At 42.8% G+C, this 20,608-nt stretch overlaps 1 protein-coding gene across 3 annotated transcripts in view; it reads left to right on the forward strand.

Moving 5' to 3' along the window:
• The window catches only part of KIF6 (kinesin family member 6), a 386,472-nt gene that overhangs the window by 296,760 nt on the left and 69,104 nt on the right, over positions 1–20,608 (forward strand). For all 3 annotated transcript variants that reach the window (XM_011944312.1, XM_011944316.1, XM_011944305.1), the window contains exon 15: positions 5,747–5,802. In XM_011944312.1, the coding sequence (XP_011799702.1) occupies positions 5,747–5,802 (56 nt within the window). The remainder of the gene's footprint in view (positions 1–5,746; positions 5,803–20,608) is intronic.

Genomic DNA, 20,608 nt, shown 5'->3' on the forward strand with positions numbered 1-20,608 from the left:
ACTCTGAGAGCAGAGATTAGATTAAAATTTTCTCAGCCTCTCCACAATTTTAAAAGCAGTGCTGGCCACAAAAAAAAAAAAAAAAAAAAAAAAAAAAACAGGCACCCAAAAAACACTTTTTTTGTTTGTGAATGACAATTTGAAATTGACTTTGAGAAATCTTGGCAGCCAAGAAAATGGCTGAAGAAGACTTACAGCTTCCGAGAAGCAGGAGGGTGCAGCAGGCTTCTAGAGAGTCAGAGGAGGAGCTGATCAACTGGAGGCGAGAGAGGGAGGCCATCGCTGGAGACATGAAACAGAAAAGGAATACTGGCATGTTTTAGAAAGCATAAGGGGAACAAAGGGTGGATCTTCATCACAGTAAAGTGGAGGCAGCCAGGGTATAAGGTACAAGTTTATGGAGGAAAAAAATGGCAAAATATAGGTCCAGTCTTCTGTCCTCCTCTCTGACAGGGAAGGGTATTGGATGTTCATGCTATGAAAAAGTAACAAGTTAGTTGTTCTACACAAGAAAAGTAGGAAAGATATTGCAGGAGCCCTTTGCCCTCAACACATGTTTGCCCACCATCCTCAGGAAGCAATCTCAGCTGGCATGACAGGGCATCTGGGTGCAGAGGCTCATGGGGACTGAGTGGCTCATGAACATTAGCCCGTCTCTTTGGCCCATGGGTAAAAGCAGCCACTGCCCATGATCCCTAGTGAATGGTGTGTGGGGCAGAGCCAGCTGCTTCCCCAGTCATGATGAGTATCTCTGCCGGACACACCCCATAGCAGGATGGGACTCTTTCTGGAACTGGTCTTGGAAGTTAACGTCAGATTCTCCCTCAATTCCCCCATCCTTTTTATTCCCATTGAAGATGAGACACTCAGCAACCATCTCGAGTGTCCTTGACCATTGACTTGGAGAGATCCCTTCTAATCCTTTGGTTTGCTGAGACAAACTATTGTCTGTGGTTACTGCTTCCAACACACATTCCCGCCTCACAGTCCGTCACATTCCCTACTGGGTGTTCCTACACTGCCAGGCCATGGTCATAATGAATTTATGACACACAAAACACATTTGCATGCATGCTCTTTCCACATCAACCCAGCCCTGACAGGCATCTCTTTCTAATCCTAGAAATGAAGAGCCTGAGATCCAGCTGCTAAGAGGTGAGGTAGGCATTTGGTCCTACTCTGACTTCCAATTCAGTGCTCTTCACTTGCACGCATTGCCTTTGCACACACACTTGCTCACATGCTTATCTTCTTTTAGTCTACAGATATTTATGGAATGCTTACTAGGTAAAAGCCCCTGTTCTAAGCCCCAGAGATAAGAGTGAATTAAGCAGACATGGTTGCTGTCCTCATGGAGCTTACCGTATTGAAAGGAAAACAAACAAGTAAACAGGCAGTTCACATATAGTATGCCGTCTGCCTACGATGGCAGAAGTGCGGGGTGCTGAGGAGCACCTGGGAGTGTCATGCATTGTAGACCTGCACAGTCCTGGAGAGCTATCCAGAGGAGGAGACATCACTGTGGAAACTGAGGGGTTAGGCAGAAATTAGCCAGCGGAAAAGACAGGCTCCAAGTAAAGGGGACGTCCCCAAGATGAGAGACAGTGTGACACTTGATGAAACTGAGATTCAGGCCAGCCTGGGAAGGTTGTGGGAGATGAAAAGAAGAAGCTGGAGAAGGCAGCAGGAGCCAGAGCATGAAGAGTCTACTTCACTCTGTTAGGGAATTTGGACTTTCTCCCGAGGTCACTGGGAAGCACTGGGGAGTTTTGAGCAGGGGAGTAACAGGACCAGGTTTGCATTAAGAAGAATCACTCAGGCTAAAGTGTGGGGACTAGCCTGCGGACAGGCAGTGCAAATGCAGGGAAAGGAGCAAGCAGTGGCTGCAATAATCTGCGAGAGAGATGATAGCATTCTGCTCTCAGGCAGTTGGAGCTAACTGGAATGCTCTGATAGACATCGAGGATGGAGAATGGCTGAAACTCCAGGATTGAGGGAAGGCACTAACAGAGAAAGGGGCAAAGGGTGGCATGCAGGTTACTGACATGAGCCATCCATAAGTGATGACGCTATGCACTGAGACAGGAACAACAGGAAGAACAGGGGAGGTGTTCAGGGCAGGTGATTAGTTCTTTTTGGGTACAGTCGATTTTAATTATCTTCAAGGTATCAAACAGGCTGTTGGATACCTGAGTCAGGAACTAAAGCAGGGCTGAGATGGAAATTTGAGAGATGTCAGTTGAGATAGCCAAGGACACGCTGGCATAAAGGGAATGCCTATAGGGAGTAGGGAAAGTGAGGAGTGGGCCTAGGACAAAATCCTGTGGATTATCAACATTCAAGGAACAGGCTGCAGAACATATCAGCAAAGGAGACTGAAAAGGAGGTGCCAGAGAGAGGGGGAAAAAGACAGAAGAGAGCCAGGGCTCTTGGAAGCCAATGATGGAGCATTTCCCCAGGGTCTGTGAGTACCTGCCTGGGACACAGTGGGAGCCATAGAGGAGGAGGCTGGGTGTTACAGGAAGCCAGGCTAGTAGAACACCAGAGCATTGCATTCCTTCTCCCTTCCAAGCCTAGCCCCTGCCCCTGCACAGGATTTTGTGTGCAGGTGACACAGCAGCCTGCCTGCATCCACACTGGAACCCAGCTATCTTCCATTCCCCAAAGTCAGCCACACAACTAATGATGCCCTAATAGGAATGCTTTGGCACCAGTAGAAAGAAACCCTCGGGTGGTCGTCAGTGGTCCTGGCTGAGTTACACAACCTCCCTGCCCCTCCTCAAGGTGCAGCCTCATCAGCATACGCCACATCTCCTCAGCAGTGAGCAGCACCTTAGGATATTGTACAGGGGTGCAATGTCCCCTTGGCCAGAAGTTGGCTTCCGGCCATCTCATGGATGAGGATGTGCTTTTAGAAAATCAGGAGGCAGGCAACTCCCCCTGGTGAAGTTTAGGTGAGCAGAATTCAGACAGAAGGGCAGGAGGAAAGGGAGCAAGTGAGGAGGGAGGGAGACTGGGGCTGGCTGGAGAGGCATGGAGGTGCAGGTGGGCCAGGAAGAACATGGCAGCACTGATGGGGTCACCCTCTTTCTCACATCTTTCCTAACCGAGTCCTTAGCCTTCTCATCTCTCCCACCTCCCTTGACACTTGCTCTTTCCCTCTCCACACTCAGGGGTTGGGCCTTTCAGAGTTTGTCTTGACAACCAGGGATCAGGAACACATGTGGGTGGGGTGGCCTGGAGTGGTGACAACTTCCAGAGTGACGGGAAAATGGTCTCATGAAGACTGCACAGCCCTGAGACCACACCTCTCCAGTGGGGAAGCCCTTTTTAGCTCAGGACTGGGCTGCAACAGCAAGAGAGGAACAGCTCGTGGCTTTCCCCACAGTTGCTGCCAGCTCTGGAGCAGGGCGGCTCTTTGGAGAGAGCTGACCACAGCACTCAGCGGCTCCCGCTGCCAGGCCCCCCAGACACATCTGGTCACCGCCAAGGCTGGGGAACTCCATCCCAGGTCTGTCAGGGCTTCTCTGGGCAGCACTGCAGTGGAAAGTCCCTCTTCTGCTTGTGTTATCTTCCTTTTCTATCTGTACTCTGGTTTCCTCTAGCATTGGTGTGAATTTCAGCAGTTTTGCACCCTTGCTCTTGTATTTTCCTTATTCCAAAGAGTCTAAAGCTTCTACAAGTCTATGGAACAGGAAATGGGAGGAATCACTCATTGAGCAACGTGTGACTGTCAGATCCTATAAATCCTAGGTACTGGGGATGGACAGAGCAGGGATGAAATGGTCATAGGCCCTCCCTTGGCAGAGTGGAGAGTTGAAGATGGTCCTCATCTTCTGAATGGCCTGCAGCAAATGTCGCCTTATCCCTGCCCAGCAGCAGAGGCCATGTGAGCCCATAGAGCCCAGCACAGTGACCTGTGCATCGTGTAAATGTCTGAATTGCATCAAGTGGAACTGTACTTCTCCCTGGAAGGTGGCAGGCCATTGCTGAGGAGAGGACATACATAATCTGCGATGAGCATGACCAGCCTTAATAAGGGAGCCAGGGGCAGAGTCCCAAGAAGCTAACATTGAGAAAAAGTTTAGTCCCCTTCCCTGAAAACCTCCTGTCTGCAGTCCCAGGCCAAGCAGACAGATTTGGGAAATAGCAATGACATAATTCACACTTCTTTTCCATCCAACACAGAGCAGTCGTGGCACTCTGGCCTTTGCTTATGTTGTTCCCCTGCCTGGAATGCCCTCCTCTGCTCACTTCCTCCAACACAATCCCAGGCAACTAAAGTGTTCGAGGATAAAACAATAGGATATCTGGGATTTGCCGGGATATTAGAGAGTGGGAGGTGAGAAGAGAAGAGGCGGGAGGGGAAATCGTTGAAATAAAACTGGACAATTAATAAAATATGATGCTGGGTATGTTGGGTTCATTCTACTATTCTATTTTGTGTATATTTGGAAATTTTCATAATAAAACATTTTCTAAAAACTCCTCTGGATCCACAAAACCCAGGTCACTCCCACCTTGTACATGAAGCTTTCCTGATGGCTCCCCACTCACTCATGGACAGGCCACTCCCTAGTCAAACTCTAATGGCATGACTAGCACCCTCCAAGGCACAGTCATTTAATTCAGCCATGTATTAGGTGCTTGCTTTCATAGGCTTTCAATTGTCTCTTTAACTTCATGGCAGAAAGGAGGGGAGGGAAAGCAACTAACATTTCATGAGAGCCCACTATGTATAGGGACTGAACTACATGTTCTCACTTAGGCCATGTCCTGTCTGCTTCTCTAGCACATAGTTGGCTCATCATGGGTGTCTCATAAACATAGGCCAGAAACATAAAGGAATCATTCACTAAACATTAGCACAACAATCTGGTAGACTAGCATGCAGCCATCAAAGGTAAGTGTCTCATAATATAGGGAAGGACTTCTAAGTGGAAAAAAAAAATCAGGGCACAAAATCATATCTGCAGTAAGATCCCAACCCTATAAATACTGGCTCTATAAAAGACTGGGTGGATACTTGTATCAAATGTGCTTATTTCTGGGTAGAGGAGTACTTGGGAAATTTTTTCTTGTTTTTATATTTTCAAAATCTGGTTTAATAATGGTATATAACAGGAATCAGCAAATTTCTTTTATAAAGGGCCAGGTCGAAGATATTTTCAGTGCCATAGGCTGCGTAGTCTCCATCACATCTAGTCGACTCTGTCTTGTAGCATGAAAGCAGCCACGCACAATGCGCCAGTGAGTAGGGGTGGCGGTGTTCCAGGACAACTTTATTTACAGAAACAGGCAGCAGGCCGGATTTGTCTCATAACCAGCCATAGTTTTATAACCTCTGATATATTATTTTATAATCAGAAAAAAGTTATTTAAGTATATATTCTTTGGTTATAAGATCTTGGTATCATAATCAATAGAACACAATACAGAAACCTTACAGCCAGGCTTTATTCTGATATCCTTACATCATGAAACAATGTAAATTAAAAGCCATAAATGAGAGAATATGAGAATACAAATTCTGTGCTGGATAGAGTAAAAATTAACAATACCTATAATTAATACCAATTTTCTCTCTATTTTTAAGCCTAATATATTTTACTTATTTAGATTTTTCTTTTGTGTCTTTCAATAAAGTTTCATCATATATTAGTGGCCTCTCAGAAATCTATTATTTTTAAAATATCATGTAGGATGAACAGAAAAACTACAATTTTCTTTTTTTTTTCCCCTCCAGATTTTCTGAAGCCAAGGCCCTGGGAGAAAGTATAAATGAAGCAAGAAGTAAAATTGGTAAGCAGATGATATTCTGTGAGCCTCTTTCAGAAACCGTTTTCCTGGTGAAAATCAGGTCATGATGTGCCTCCAAATGGCCATGAAGCCCAGTTTCAGGAGAGCCCCTGCCAAGGAAGCTGCTTTGAGAGCCTTCCCTAGGAAGTGTGTTATTCCTCCCGCCACCCAGCAGGAAAAGTACTGTCTTTTGTCTAGAACTTGAACTTTTCATCCTCAGACAGACCTGAGCTCCAGCATCCCAATCAGAGGGTTGTGCTTTTCCCTGGTGTTTTTCAGCAGTAGCCCAGCTAATCACAACTTCACGGTTACAGTGAGACGTCATTTTGTATTTCAAGTATGGTGAAACACTCTTATACCTCCCAAAGCTTCTACTTAGCATTTTGGCAGAGGTACGATATTTTAGCATCATTCAGTAAGCCGGTGGGAGGACAAGAAGCAAAAACAAGCCATCGTGCCTTCCCAGGGTGGAGGCTGCCACAGAGGGGCTCCCCACTTAGGTGAGTACCCCTGCAAAGGTGAAGTTAAGGCAAGAGGCAACTCAGTAAAATGTGTCTCGAATTCTCGTGGTTTTTTTTTTTGTTGTTGTTGTTGTTCATTTGGGTTTTTTTTTGTTTGTTTGTTTTTGTTTTGAGACAGAATCTCACTCTGTTGCCCAGGCTGGAGTGCAGTGGCGCGATCTCAGCTCACTGCAACCTCCACCTCCCAGGTTCAAGCAATTCTCCTGCCTCAGCTTCCCATGTAACTGAGACTACAGATGCATGCCATCATGCCCAGCCAATTTTTGTGATTTTAGTAGAGATAGGGTTTCACCACATTGGCTAGGCTGGTCTCGAACTCCTGACCTCAAGTGATCCACCCACCTCAGCCTCCCAAAGTGCTGGGATGACAGGTGGTGAGCCACCACACCCAGCCTCAAATCCTTTTTAAAGTAAGAAGACAGTGTTTTTTTCATCCCAAACTAAAAGACACCACAGAGACCCATCTCCCAGGCCCGGGGTAGCTTCACAGAGGCGATCCCTGTGCCTCACTTCTGTGCTGGAGAAGGCGGCAGTTCCTGGCTCACAGCTGGCCCGCTGGTCTCTCTTACTATCCCCTTTTCTCCCCCTAGAAGTGAGGACCGGACAGAAGCCACTGTGAGTGCCCCTTTTAATTTTTCTAACAGAATATAAAAGTCACGATAGCCTCAGTTTGTCTCAGTCGGTAAACAGGAGCCCCACAGTCCCCTCTGTGGCCTGAGACAGAAGGGGCTGAGGCAGCCAGACCCAGAGCCACACCCAACAAGCCACACTCAGAATCCTTGTGTCTCAGGGGTTCTTGACCTAAGGTCCAGGATTTTGATAGGAGAGAAATGCCCCTCTATTTTTACTAACCTCTAACTGAAATTTAGCTTTCATTGAAGTTCACTTCAATGATGAACCCAGTGGAAGTCACAGAGGCTTTCATGTCACATCACAGAGGGGCAGACGTTGTAAAGTATCTTTTGTGCTCATCAGTACAAAAGTACAGACTCCCCATTAGATCTTTTTATTTAATACATTGATATAAAAGCACATACAGATTTCTGTATCACAAAAGGTTTTACAATTCTGATAACTATTTCAATCTAATTGGTTTATCTTAAAAGCCTGTGTATTTTACTTTATGCACCAAATTATTATCCTAAGAGGGGGTCCTGCAAGGTCATTAGACTGCCAGAAGATCGCTGGCACAAAAAAAGATTTCAAACCCCTTTCTTGACCTGGATTCCTGAACATCCTAAAACCACATGAGAAAAACTGGAAGTTAGGAGTGTTTGTATTTTTCTGAAGATAATGTCCATCCATAGCTTATCTGATTCTCAGAGGGTCCAGTCACCCACACCAATAAGGAAATTGATTCTAGGCTGATCTCCTTCAGGCAGGAAGGCAGACACTCGGCTGAGGGGCAGCCCAGTCCCAGACAGCGGGCAGTGATAGTCTACCTGGCTTGAAGGGGAGAAGGAGGGGAAAGAGGAAGCTGACTTCAGTGGAGCTGGGGCCAATTCGTCAGCATCCTCTTAACCTCAAGGAACTCAGTGGTCTGTTTTCATCCTTGGAGGGACGAGAGAGACCTTTTATAAACTGCTTCTCCCTAAGAAATAATAAAAAGTTTTGCTCTTAAAAAAATCTTACTCTGTAAACCAAAATAAAACCATTCCAACATTAATGAAATAGACTAATGATGGAAGGCACCAATGGACTATACTAATACACTTAGTTTTTCACTCTGAGTACAATGGAAATAACTACAAATTCCCCATAACTGTGGTGCAATCATGTATGTTGGTGGAGCAAATCTGCCACATTCTGAAGATCAGGCAGGTTGGGAGCTGCCTTAGAAGCTGCACAGGTGTTTCCTGCCCAAGATCCAAGGGCCAACCAAGTGAGGGCTGTCACTGATCTGCCCAGAGAGGATGTCTGCTTATAATTCATGCTCAAAGGGTCCAGATATGCTAGGAGAAGATCTGGACAAGCCAACTTTTGTTTTTTCCAGAAATAACAAGTAGAACTCACATCAATATTGAGATTCAAGCTTCCACTGCTACCAAGAACATAGTTAATTAAGTGATGCCTAAAAAGCCAATGCCAGTCTTCACTTTATGCACATACCGAAGTAAGACCCATCTCCTGGCCACCTGTCTTTCAAATTGTGCTCTGATCCAAGGGGCCCAGGTGAGTGGGTCATTGAGACGCAGCCGCATTACTGAATAAGCCCTCATGGTGCTTGACCTCAGGGAGTAGCCTGCCATCACGACATCTCAGACACCAGGTTAGGACTAAGGAGGAGGAAGGTGGAACTTGTACACACATTTAAAATTTCCGAGGCAACCCTGAAGGACACTAGTTTCTGGAAATTTAGGATATGAGTGAGTGCATTTTTCTTAGGGAGAAATGAAATCAGATGGAATTTGCAGGCCCCAAGGAGCCCTTCAGTGAGTCCAGGAGGCAGGAGGCAGGAGCATGGCATGAATTTGCCCTGTCTGCACAGGACGGTGACTCAGCTCCACTCCCAAACTGGGCCACAGCCTGCCTCTGGACCCCGAGGCAAGAGTAAGATGCCGAGAGGCACACATGTAATTGGCCTGCAGAGAACAAACAAAAGCTGTATTTGTGAACTGCAAACCAGTCAGCCCACATGTTTAAAGTTCAGGTTGCCGCTGTCTCCTCAGGTAGTTTGTTTTTTCTTGACATTGTGATCCACAGCTGCGTCTTGAGCTGCCTTCCTTCTCAAAACTCCCTAAAGGCTATCAATTTAGTAGTGACTGTATAATATCTAATTTTTATATGGCATCATCAGTCAGTCGGAACTTCCATATAATTTCCTAAAAAGAAGCCAACCCAACTAGGTAGATAAACTCTTGCTACAAACTCCTTTTTGTCTTTCTCTAGGCGCCATTTACATCAATCCTGATGTTGAAATAAGAAATGGGAGAAGTAACCAATTTAAAATCTCCTTGAAAAATAATGAGTCTGTGTTTCGTCAGAGAGCCATTTTTATTGTATCTACCTGTTCCATATACAAGATCATTAGGCTGCTTTTCTTCACATGGGCTGGGGTTTTGCACACGTTCATTTACACCCTGCTTCCATCTGTCATGTCTCTAAAAATGCCACTGAGCCCAAACTGGGAAAAGAAGTAGACTGCTTTAGAGGTGGTGGCATAAGCCAGGCATGTTTTTGCTTACTAGAATCCAGGCATTAGGTTTTTTACATCACTGTTCTCCCACTGGCAGCATTGTCTTTGGCAACAAAGGACAATGAATGGCTGTTCACTGGCTTAAGGCCGTCTCCAGACTAGTCCTGAAACAGCTGCCTTACAGGCAGGTAAAAGAGCCTGACTGACACCTCTTGGCACCTCTTCATCCCTCCACAGACCCCTCCAGGCCTAAATGAAAACTCACATCACAGGAGGCTGCACAGCGGGTTTTCACTAGTGAGGCACTCAGCAATCAATTCAAAAATCACGGGGAATGTAATAGAAGAAGCCGTTAGTGAGAGGCAAAGAAAAAGAAAAACAAATACTAGAAAAGCTAGCAAAACATTCTGGAAGTTTTTTTCCCCCTACTCCAAATTCAAAGAACCCCCAACCCACCATTTGACCAATGCCCTGTTAAAAAATGTTTCTCTTGTACATTTGGGATTTGGGAAAATCATTTCTCAGATCTGGGTCTCCGTCGGCAGAATAAACCAGACTGTTTTTGCTATTTGTCAGTTCTGCGCATGTTCTGTACTTAAGCTTCATTGGAGGTTTACTTTTGGACCTACCTCCTGCGTGTCTGCTTCTTGTAACTTATCCTGGAGTAAGGAAAAGACAACATCCAGGCTGTTTTGCTAGATTATGATGACCCAGATCAAGTATATCCTTTTGTTACTATTTGTTGCCAGCTCCATACAAGGACAACACCAGCAATAACAGCAGCCTTCAGCATTTATTGAGCACTTCACTCCAGGCTGGGCTGAGAACTTGACCTCTGTTATCTCATTTAATCCTCATAGGGAGGAGACACACCTGTAAGGTGGGTATTACCATATATGTCACAGATTCTAAGAGACACAGTTTTTACACTCTTAACACCTGTGTTGTCAGGATGCATTTAACCAGCCCATTGGGCCTTTCTTTTTTTTTTTTTTTCCACATTTAAAAAATCTCTGTATTGGGGATTGGTCTTCTAGTTGACATCGTCTTAGATTCTATGAAATATGGTATTTTCACTGTTTTATAGGTTTTTTTTTTTTTTTTTTTGAAATGGAGTTTTGCTCTGTCTGGCTGGAGTACAGTGGTGGCGATCTCGGCTCACTGCAACCTCCGCCTCCCGGGTTCAAGCAATTCTCTGCCTCAGCCTCCCAAGTAGCTGGGATTACAGGTGCACACCACCACACCTGGCTAATTTTTTGTATTTTTAGTAAAGACGGGGTTTCACCATCTTGGCCAGGCTGATCTTGAACTCCTGACCTCGTAATCCACCTGCCTCGGCCTCCCAAAGTGTTGGGATTACCGGCATGAGCCACCGCGCCCGGCCAGATTTTTTTTTTAATGAGTTGCAGTGAAGTGGCCTTTGTAAGTGGCCAAACTAGAATTTCTGTCCAACTTCAGAACTTTTTAATACTATATATGATCTCCATAAATTCACATTTACCTGACTTTGACATTGTCTTCTGAGTTTAAATTTCTATCAGTTGTTATTCAGTTTCCCTCATTTTTTGGCCTTTATGCTACATGACATTCCCAACAAAAGGCTCAGACTAGACCCTAGCTCAGGAGCTTCGGGCATTGCCCACCAAAATTAAAAGGCTCTTTGTAGTGTGATTAATGAAAGGCCATCTTTGGCACATTGAGGCCCAGTTGTGGGAGTGAATGGGGCTGAAGTCCAGCCTGCCCTTGCTCTGCATCCCACTCGTGCCACTCAGCATTGCATCTGCCCATAGGAAGACACACCTTTTTCTAGTTTGCACAAAGGTCCCCCATGGGCTTGCAGCAGCTCTGGTAGGATTCGGTGTCCCACATGTGTTTCAGCTATCATTTTCAGTGGTTTGGAGAACAGGATGAAAGGGTTGTATTTTCAGGCTGTATACAATTCCAGTTTTCAGGCTGTATACAATTTTTGATGCTTCAAAAAATACAAGAGAATTCAAAGCATAAACGTAGATGTGGTTTAGTAGCAATAGGTATAATGAAATATTTATGCTTATGTACCAAAACCAACACAAATAAGGACTCGAGAAGGCCTGATTAAGGGCAGTCATAGAAGTCATTGGGGACCAGAAAATAAAAATGTGTTGCCATAGAGTAAAAAAGATACTACATTCTCAAAAATAAGAAACATAAAAGCCAAGATGTCATCCCTTCCCTCTACCTAGCATTTCTATGTCAACATTATACTGTGTTTCCTCAGTAATACCAGATCTCCACAAGAATAGAAATGGTTCAGAGAAAAGCAGGTAAAGGGATGATTTAAAAGTTACAAAGTAATTTTTGATTTATTAAATGATTCACCATATTTATTTTCAATAACAAGCTCTGCTAGTGCACTAGAGTATTTAGTCTGATTTTTAAAATTACATTTATCAAAAACTTCAGTTAATTTTTTGTACCCAGTTTGCATTGGTTACAATGTTTGACTCTAAGAAAAGAAGGAAATGTGTTGTCTCAGGTAACTGGGGAATCTAAGGAGTACAACTAGCCTCAAATGCATCTCTCTTCTCCTGTCTTCTCTCCCTCCTTGTCTCAGTTCTGCTTGACTATATTGTCTAACAGCCTCTCTCCCCAGTTAGTGGCAAGATGCCCCTGGAAACTCCAAGTTTACATGGTCTTTAGAATTCGTAACTTCAGTGAAAGGGACCTTGCCCAACAACACTGACCAAAGTCACTGGAGGGACAAATGATCGACCTGGCTTAAGTCATGTACCCATCTCTGAACCAGTCCCTACATCCAGGGCAATAAAACGCTCTGATTGACTAGGCCTAGATCATGCCCCCACTCCTCAGGCAGGTGCTTAGCCCATCTGCACCACATAAACTGAACAAAATTTTTAAGGAATAGAGCAGGTATCTTTCTCCACAGGAAGAAATGCTAAGCATACAAAAATTATGTTTACTGCAGACCTTACAGAAATTTATCTATGGCCTGAAATAAGAGACATCTGTAAAGCAATGGGTAGTAGTTGTTATGAGAAAAGACAACAGTTAGACTTATTTATCCTGGAAAAAAGAAAGCTGTGAATGGGGAGCTTAAAAATTGGATATAAGTGTAGGTGCCATAATGGAATAAATGCAAAATGGCATGCTCAAAAATCAGGGGTTATAGGAAAATTAAGACTGGGGAAGACTGCTCAGAACCCATGCTGCTTTAACTCTAGCAAAACCAATTACAACCCTATTAAAAATAATGATATAAATGACATGATAAATTCCTAATACATAAGGAAACACAATCTATTATTAAAACTTCAGAAAAAACAAAAAAAAAACTTCAGATCTGTTTTTTCCAAAGTAAGGTTATCATGATAGAAGAGGATTTAAGGAGGGGTTGAGGCTGCTGAGAGATGGAGACATGAGCATCACACGCAGAGATGGAGGAGAGCAGCACAATAAGCCCCCCTTAAGAGACAGCACACAGCCACACTGGACTACGAAAAGGAACGTGGAGGGAAGGGTGCTGCAGTTCAGTCCTGCATTTCTCCACAGCTTCCTGGGCTCGGCTGTGCCAGCTTACTTTGTATTCAGTTGCTTTAACTTGGTAGTGCAAAATTTTAACATACGAGGAGAAAATCCTATGTGAACAAATGAGATTGTGTATTACACTGACATCACTTCCCTGTTAACCAATTTCATATGAGGTAATTCCTGTTAAAGAAACATGGTTGTAAGAGAACGAACGGTATATTACTTGATGATATACAAAGAGACCAATAAATTATAATTCAGCTTTAAAGAGACTCAAAAAAGGAAGACATAATTCGAATTGTATTGAAAATTTATTTGATCATGTGAAAGAACATTTTGACAAGAAGGTAATTAAATGATAGAGATCATGGGACTCTTGAAAAGCAAGACACAAAAGCATCTTTCTGAGATGACTCGGGTATCTAGAGATGAAAAGAGCAAAGATGACTCATTAAGGTCTCTCTGTAACAGTTCAGGTGTCACTGAAACTGCAAAATATTCCAAGACATGAAGTTAGCTGGGTAACAACCCATAACCAGTATGACTGATATCTTCATGAAATTGAATGTTTTGCTGTCAAAGTTTAGAGATCAAACAAAAAAAAATGATTTGAAGCAAGTTGGAGGGCTGTAGTGTACATTCACTAGCAAGATTGAACACTGATAATTACCATATAGAGAGAAGGAAGCAATGATTTGGTTGGAATGCCACCAAAAAGAGATGGATGGCTACCTCCCAAGAGTCCTGACAGAGTAGTCTTACCTTAGTGAGTGAACCAAGGTCCGAGACCTGGCTAGGAGGACGGAGGAAGGCTGACCCATGCCAGTCGAATGGACTGCAAATCAGAGAGGCAATTTATGTATTTACCATGGTGGATGTTCTTTTATAGATAGGAAGTCTCAAACCACCTCTATCCACAGCACCTCCTCTCAGGAAACAAGCTAGATTAGTTGTTGAAAGGCTGATAAGTGGGCCTCTCCAAGTGCAAAGGGAATGAAAACAAAGAGAAGTCAAGAGTTTGGAGAGAGAGGTTCCCATGGTCACAATTAAGCCTCAGAAGGCTTCCATTGCCCACAGCAGTGAACATTCCTGCAGCAGTGATAGACCTTGGTCCAGTCCCTGCCTTCTCTGGACAGTGCTCATTCACCATTGCCAACCTGACTCATCTGTTCTCCAGCCTGACCAGCCTCCTTCTGCACACAATACCTCTTTCACCAGCCACGATAAAGCACCATTTGTGAGGCTTCTTCTTACTAAACCATAATTATATCCCACTCCTACCTCTCCAGGATGAACCGCAAGTCACTTTGCATAGGATTTGGGGTCACAGAAGCAATCACTTCTAGTTTGGCTGTTTTGATTTTAGAAATATAAACCTGATTGAGCTAGCTCAGGGTTAGGTTACATGCGTGGTGATGACAAGAATCTCATTAAGATATAATCATAAGATCTGAGGCCCCTCCAATCTGTAATAGGAGCTGGAACCAGGACCTGGAGAGCCAAGAGGACCCAGGGTGGCCTTAGAGCCCAGCGCTCTGCCTCCATGCCTCCCTCAGTGCCTCTGGCTCCCTCTGTGTCTGTCTGCTCTTGTAACCGGCTGGCCCTGCTGACCATAGTCCCGCTTCCTCATGGCTTTGGTCTTCCCTGGTCTCAGCCGTACCTGAAAATATCCTTTAATATTCAGTTCCCAAGACTAATGAGCTAATTATCTGCTTATTTCTTAGCTCAAAGGTATGAGAAAGAGAATTTGACTGGACCAATTTGTGTTTTCTAGGCCTTTAGGACAGTAGCTGCTGGCAGGCTTATGCATGTGCTGCTTTGGGGTCAGGAACCCACCTCTGGTCCAGGAAACTGTGACCAGGGAGGAAAAGAGGTCTTGCATGTCAGAAAGTGGCCACCTAGGCAGCAAAGGGGAGGAAGCTCTCTCTTTTAAAAAGGGTATGGGTAGGACAGGCACAATGATTGATATCACATATACTCTTGGTTTTATCTCGGGGGAGAGCTGTGTGAAGATTTTTTGCTAGTTCAGCTCTTATTAGGTGACATCAATTCCTTAATTTCCAGGTTCTCAAAGAAGCAACTCACTATTTCCCCTTTGTTTTACCAGTAATAATAGTGACTAGTAAGGTACATTATAATTTACAGTACATTACTATTTTTCATACAGTCAAATCCATTGATCTTTTATGAGTTCCTCCATTGCTTTCATACTTAGAAATGGTCAATGTAATAATAATAATGGTAGGTTGTTCATTGTCAGGGACCTGTTTAATACCTTCCTAAATTTACTTATAGGATTTTTTATATTGTTCAATTTTTCACACTCAACTCATTTAGGATTTATTGTAGAATATGGTATGTAAGCTGAGGCTCATAAGTTGAATCTTTTTCAAATAACCAATTTTCTCAACGCCTATTTCATTTTAATGAAATGCCTTTAAATGACATTTCTTTCCCTTATAGGAGAGTCATTTCAGATTTTCAGAAGGCAGCTGATGCATTCTAAATCTCATCGTAGCAGTAATGTACATTCTTGACATGATAATTTTCATTCAAGTATTTCAAGAATAACTTTGCCAGCAGATATTATCATCTAGATATCAGAATAACCCTGCAGAAAAGTGGCAGCTTTATGTAAACCAGGAAGCTCCTGGATGCAGAGCCACAGGGGCATATCGGTAAGTGGGTGGTCCCTCCAGGCTGAGGCCCTCCCGGCACTCTCTAAAGGGAAGGAGACTCTCTTTAAATGCACCAGCAGGAACTGTGCTCCACTGACTGATTTACCCAGGGCAGAGAGCTAGTAATTTGTTGTTTCACTTCTAAGAAGGAAAAGTGTGTTTTATTGTCTTATATTGATTAGAAGGATGAACACTTACAGCTGGGACAGAGGTGGGGAAGAGGGTTTTGTCAGTGATGCTGAACAGGGAATACCTGCAAATAGCAGAAGTTTGCTGTGTCTCTTGTCAACTACTCTGGAAACACTAAGGAGTCCCCCCGCCGAAATCCACCGACAGCCTCCAAAAGCAGAACACACAAGGGTGGGAATAGCCCTCCTCGCAGCCGCCATTCCACTCAGCATGGAGATGGCCTCAGTTTGGTGCTGGCTTCATGCGGTAACATGATCCTGTGGACCAGACTGGCTCTCTAACAGATAGCCTGCACCAGAACTTATTGAAGTCAGCCTAAAAGTATGCATGAGCAGCTCTACATCAAGCTGTTTGTTAAAGCACAGACCTTCAGAGGAGATAATGAAACACCGCACAGACACTTGTCCATCCTCAGGGACTCAGCACTCACCTTCTGGCAGGTAGATGACTGCTACTGGGCAACACTGAAAAAACAGAGATGCTCCCAAGCACATCTAGGCTATGTCACTGACCAGGCATCTCATGAACCAAAAGCCCAGCCCAGGTAGTTTCGGAGACGAACTAGTAACAGCAGGACCCTGGCAGCTACCTGAACAAGGCCAAAAGGGTGGCCAGGGACAGGACAACTAGGAGTGCCATGGGGACTTCCCAAAGTCAGGTGTCAATGCTTGGACAGAGATAGGATTTCCTGAAAGGACTGGCGGCAAACAGAAGCCCATTGCCAGTGATTGTGTATCTAAGCACAGAATATAGGCGAGCAAGAGTCAAAGAAGTAGAGTCCCCGTCACTGTAATAATAGCTAACTTTGATAGAGGTACTATTATTATTATAATATCCTTACTATAGATGAAGAAACTGAAACTTATGAAGATTGCTCAGTAATACACAGCTAGTAAGGGATGGAGCTGACAATAAAGGAAAGAGGCAGAGAGGTTAATGGGAAGAGGACTAAGTTAGTCAAGGGAGGACAGGCCTTCCTTCCTAGGGTCTCTCCCTTAATCTGGAGTTCAGAAAGTCATAGATTCATTGAGGTGGTGGGTTTTGTCTCTTTTTAACTGCATAAGTGATTCATGGGTATATTTTGCCATAGTTCAAGCAATACATTAATATACATAGCAAAATGTAAGCAGCCCACACACTTTCTCTCACCTACTACCAATCATGTCCCTGCCCCAGAGAAGAGTAGGCACTTTCAATAATTTGATGTATCTCCTTCCATCCTCTTCTGCACATTTGGAGAGAGAGAGAGAGAGAGGCACCTATGTACAAAGATATCTTGTTTTGTTGCATAAATGGGACCATAAAGTATAATTCTGCCCCTTGCTTTTCTCGTTTAACAGTGAGTATGTTAAATAAGAAACTCACCATTTTTTGTGGTGAAATAAACTATGTAACTACTATTAACTGCTTCCTTGTAACAGACATTTCACCTTTTTTTTTCCAGTTTTTCTCTATTACAAACAGTGCATGCATTTTTGTGTACAAATGTGAATGTTTCTTTGGAATAGATGAGTAGAAGTAGAACTAGGGGAAGCAACAGTATATGTGTATTTTTAACTTTCATGACTACTCCCCAGTTACCTTCCCAAAGAGCTTCATTAGTTTACATTCCTTCCAGTGTGTGACAGTACTCATTTCCCTGCATCCTTGCTTGTACATGATTGTATCAGCCATTTTAGTTTTTGCCATTTGGAGAGCAAAATATGGTATTTCATTATTGTTTTCATTGGCATTTCCCTAACAGCTGGTGAAACTGAATGCTTTTTCATGTATCTCATATTCTCTGCCCATGGATTAGTTGAATTTCTCTTTCTGATTTGTAGGATCTCTTTGTGTCCTCTGGATATTAGGCCTTTGTCTATGGAATATGTAGCAAATGTTTTCTTCCAGTCTGTCACTTGTTTTAATTTTCTCTTAAGATTTTTGGAAGAACCCTAGGACAGTTGTTTTTTTTCTGTTTTTCAAGTTGCTTTAAATTGGGAGGTACTGACTCTACCTCACTATATAGCACTGCCCCAAGGAAGATATGCAAAGTAACCTTGGTCACACTGCACAGATTGTTACTAAAAACATGTCCAGATCAAAACTAGAGATGGTGATTTCAGATCATTTGTTTCAGAACCACTAACCACTACATGAATAAATGACTCCTGCATACAGATGGTTAAACCTTGCACCAGACCACAAGTCTGATGATTTTACTGCTGAAAATGTATGTTTCTTAATGAGGTAAAGACTGATTTTACCAATTTAATTCTTATTGAAGACATTACTAATGATGCATGAATATTTTTAAAATTTAGTTTTTTTGCAAAACAGCATATTAACACATGTTGAGATGATGCTGAAGTCTAGAAAACATCCTAATAAATAACTGGAATGTAGCAGTACCTAGCAACTCATTAGCAAACACTAGGATCCTTGGGTACTCCTTTTTGTTGGAAGACAAAAGTAAACAATTATGGAATGACTACAGAAATGGATAATGTACCAAATAAACTCAATAGGCAAAAAGACATCAAGGGGCCTCTTAACAGGCAAGAGACATCAAAGACATGAAGTTCATGAAGTGCCTGCATCAGTCATGTAAAGCAAAGCCAGGTCTAGTTTTGAAGGTTAGGAAGCCATGTATTTTTTGAAGTAAATACCACAATCTCGTAAAAAGGAAAAATAAAAAAACCACAGCTCAAAGAAGGCTTATTGGAATTTGTGACCTGAACCTAATCAGGCTGATTGTCTGCTTACACAGCAACAACAAAAAATCAGGAGTCGTTTTTAGAATTTAAGTAAGACCTTGAACATGTTCTGAATATGATCCAAAATTACCTGGGGCTGGGCACAGTGGCTTATGCCTGTAATCCTAAGGCAGTGGGAGCCAAGGTGGGAGGATCACTTGAGGCCAGGAGTTCCAGACCAGCCTGAGCAACATAGTGAGACCCCATCTCTACCAAAAAAAAAGAAAAAAGAAAAAAGTTTAATTAGCTGAGCATGGTGGCACATGCCTATAGTCCCAGCTATTTCGGAGGCTGAGGCAGGAGGATTTCTTGAGCCCAGGAGTTCGAGGCTGCAGTGAGCTATGAGTGTGCCACTGCATTCCAGCCTGGGTGAGAGAGTGAGAACTTATCTCCAAAAACAACAAATACTTTCACGTTAAACAACGCACTTCCAAATCACCTAAGACTCAAAAAGAAAGTCCCAAGATAAACTAGAAATATCTTGAACTAAAGGAAAATAAAAATAAAATCCACCAAAATGTGTGTGCTGCAGTTGAAACAGTATTTAGAGGGAAATTTATAGCATTCAACACATATATTGGCAAAGAGAAAAAATCTAATCGACAAGCTTATCTTCCATCTTAAGAAACTAGAAAAAGAACAAAAATAATTCCAAAGAAGTGGAAGGAAGGAAATAACAAAGATACCTGAAACTCAATAAAATTCAAAAGAGAAAAACAATAAAGAAAATCAGTGAAATCAAAACTGGTTCTTTGAAAAGCTCAATAATATTGATAAACATCTAGCCAGGTTGACAAAGAAAGAGAAAAGACAAAATAACCAATACCAGAAACGAAAAAGGGGATATCAACCTAGCAAGGTGGCTCAGGCCTGTAATCCCAGCACTTTGGGAGGCTGAGGCAGGCAGATCACTTCAAGACCAGCCTGGACTACATGGTAAAACCCCATCTCTACCAAAAATATAAAAATTAGCCAGGTATGGTAGCACACACCTGTAATCTCCAGCTACTCAGAAGGCTGAGGCATGAGAATCACTTGAACCAAGGCAGAGGTTGCAGTGAGCTGAAATCGCACCACTGCACTCCAGCCTGGGCAACAGAGCAAGACTCCGTCTCAAAAAAATAAATAAATAAATAAATAAGAAAGAGGAAATATCATTACAGACATTGAAAGGGCAAGAGAATATTATAAACAGTCTACACAAATGTGACAATTTAGATAAAAGTGGACAAATTCCTTGAAAGCCACAAACTACCAAAGCTCACTTAAGAAGAAACAAATAACCTGAATGGTTTCATATCATCTACTAAAGGAATTGAATTCATACTTAAAAGTTCTCCCAAAAAAAAGAATGAAGGCCCAGATAGTTTCATTGTAGTATTCTACCAAACATTTTAAAAAGAAATAACACCAATTTTATATAATCTCTTCCAGAAAACAGAAGAAGGAATACTTCCCAACTCATTTTATTAGGCCAGTATTATCCTGATCCCAAACCAGAAAAAAACATCACAGGAAAACTATAGACTTAATCCCCCATAAACATACACAAATGCTAGCATATTGAATACAGCAATATGTAAAAAGACTAATATACCATGACCAAGTGAGGTTTATCTCAGGAATACAATTCTGGTTCAGTATTCAAAAATCAATCAATATAATCCACCATGTTAATAGATTAAGGAAGAAAAACCTCATGATCATATAAAGTGGCACAGGAAAGTATTTGATAAAATTTAGCACTCATCACAATAAAAACTCCAGCAAACTAGAAATACAAAGGAACTTTCTCAACCTGATGAAGGACATCTATTTAAAACTCGCAGCTAACATCATACTTAATGTTGAATAACTTAATGCTTTTCCTCTAAGATCGGCAGCAAGACAAAGTTGTCGACTCTCACCACTCCTGTTTAATACAGTACTGAAAGTCCTAGACATTGCAAGTAAGCAAGAAAAATATATAAAAGGCATAGAATGTGAAAGGAAGAAGTAAAGCCGTCCCTGTTCACACATGAT

The sequence above is a fragment of the Colobus angolensis genome, unplaced genomic scaffold, assembly GCF_000951035.1.
Source record: "Colobus angolensis palliatus isolate OR3802 unplaced genomic scaffold, Cang.pa_1.0 Scaffold105, whole genome shotgun sequence".
Lineage (NCBI taxonomy): Eukaryota > Metazoa > Chordata > Mammalia > Primates > Cercopithecidae > Colobus > Colobus angolensis.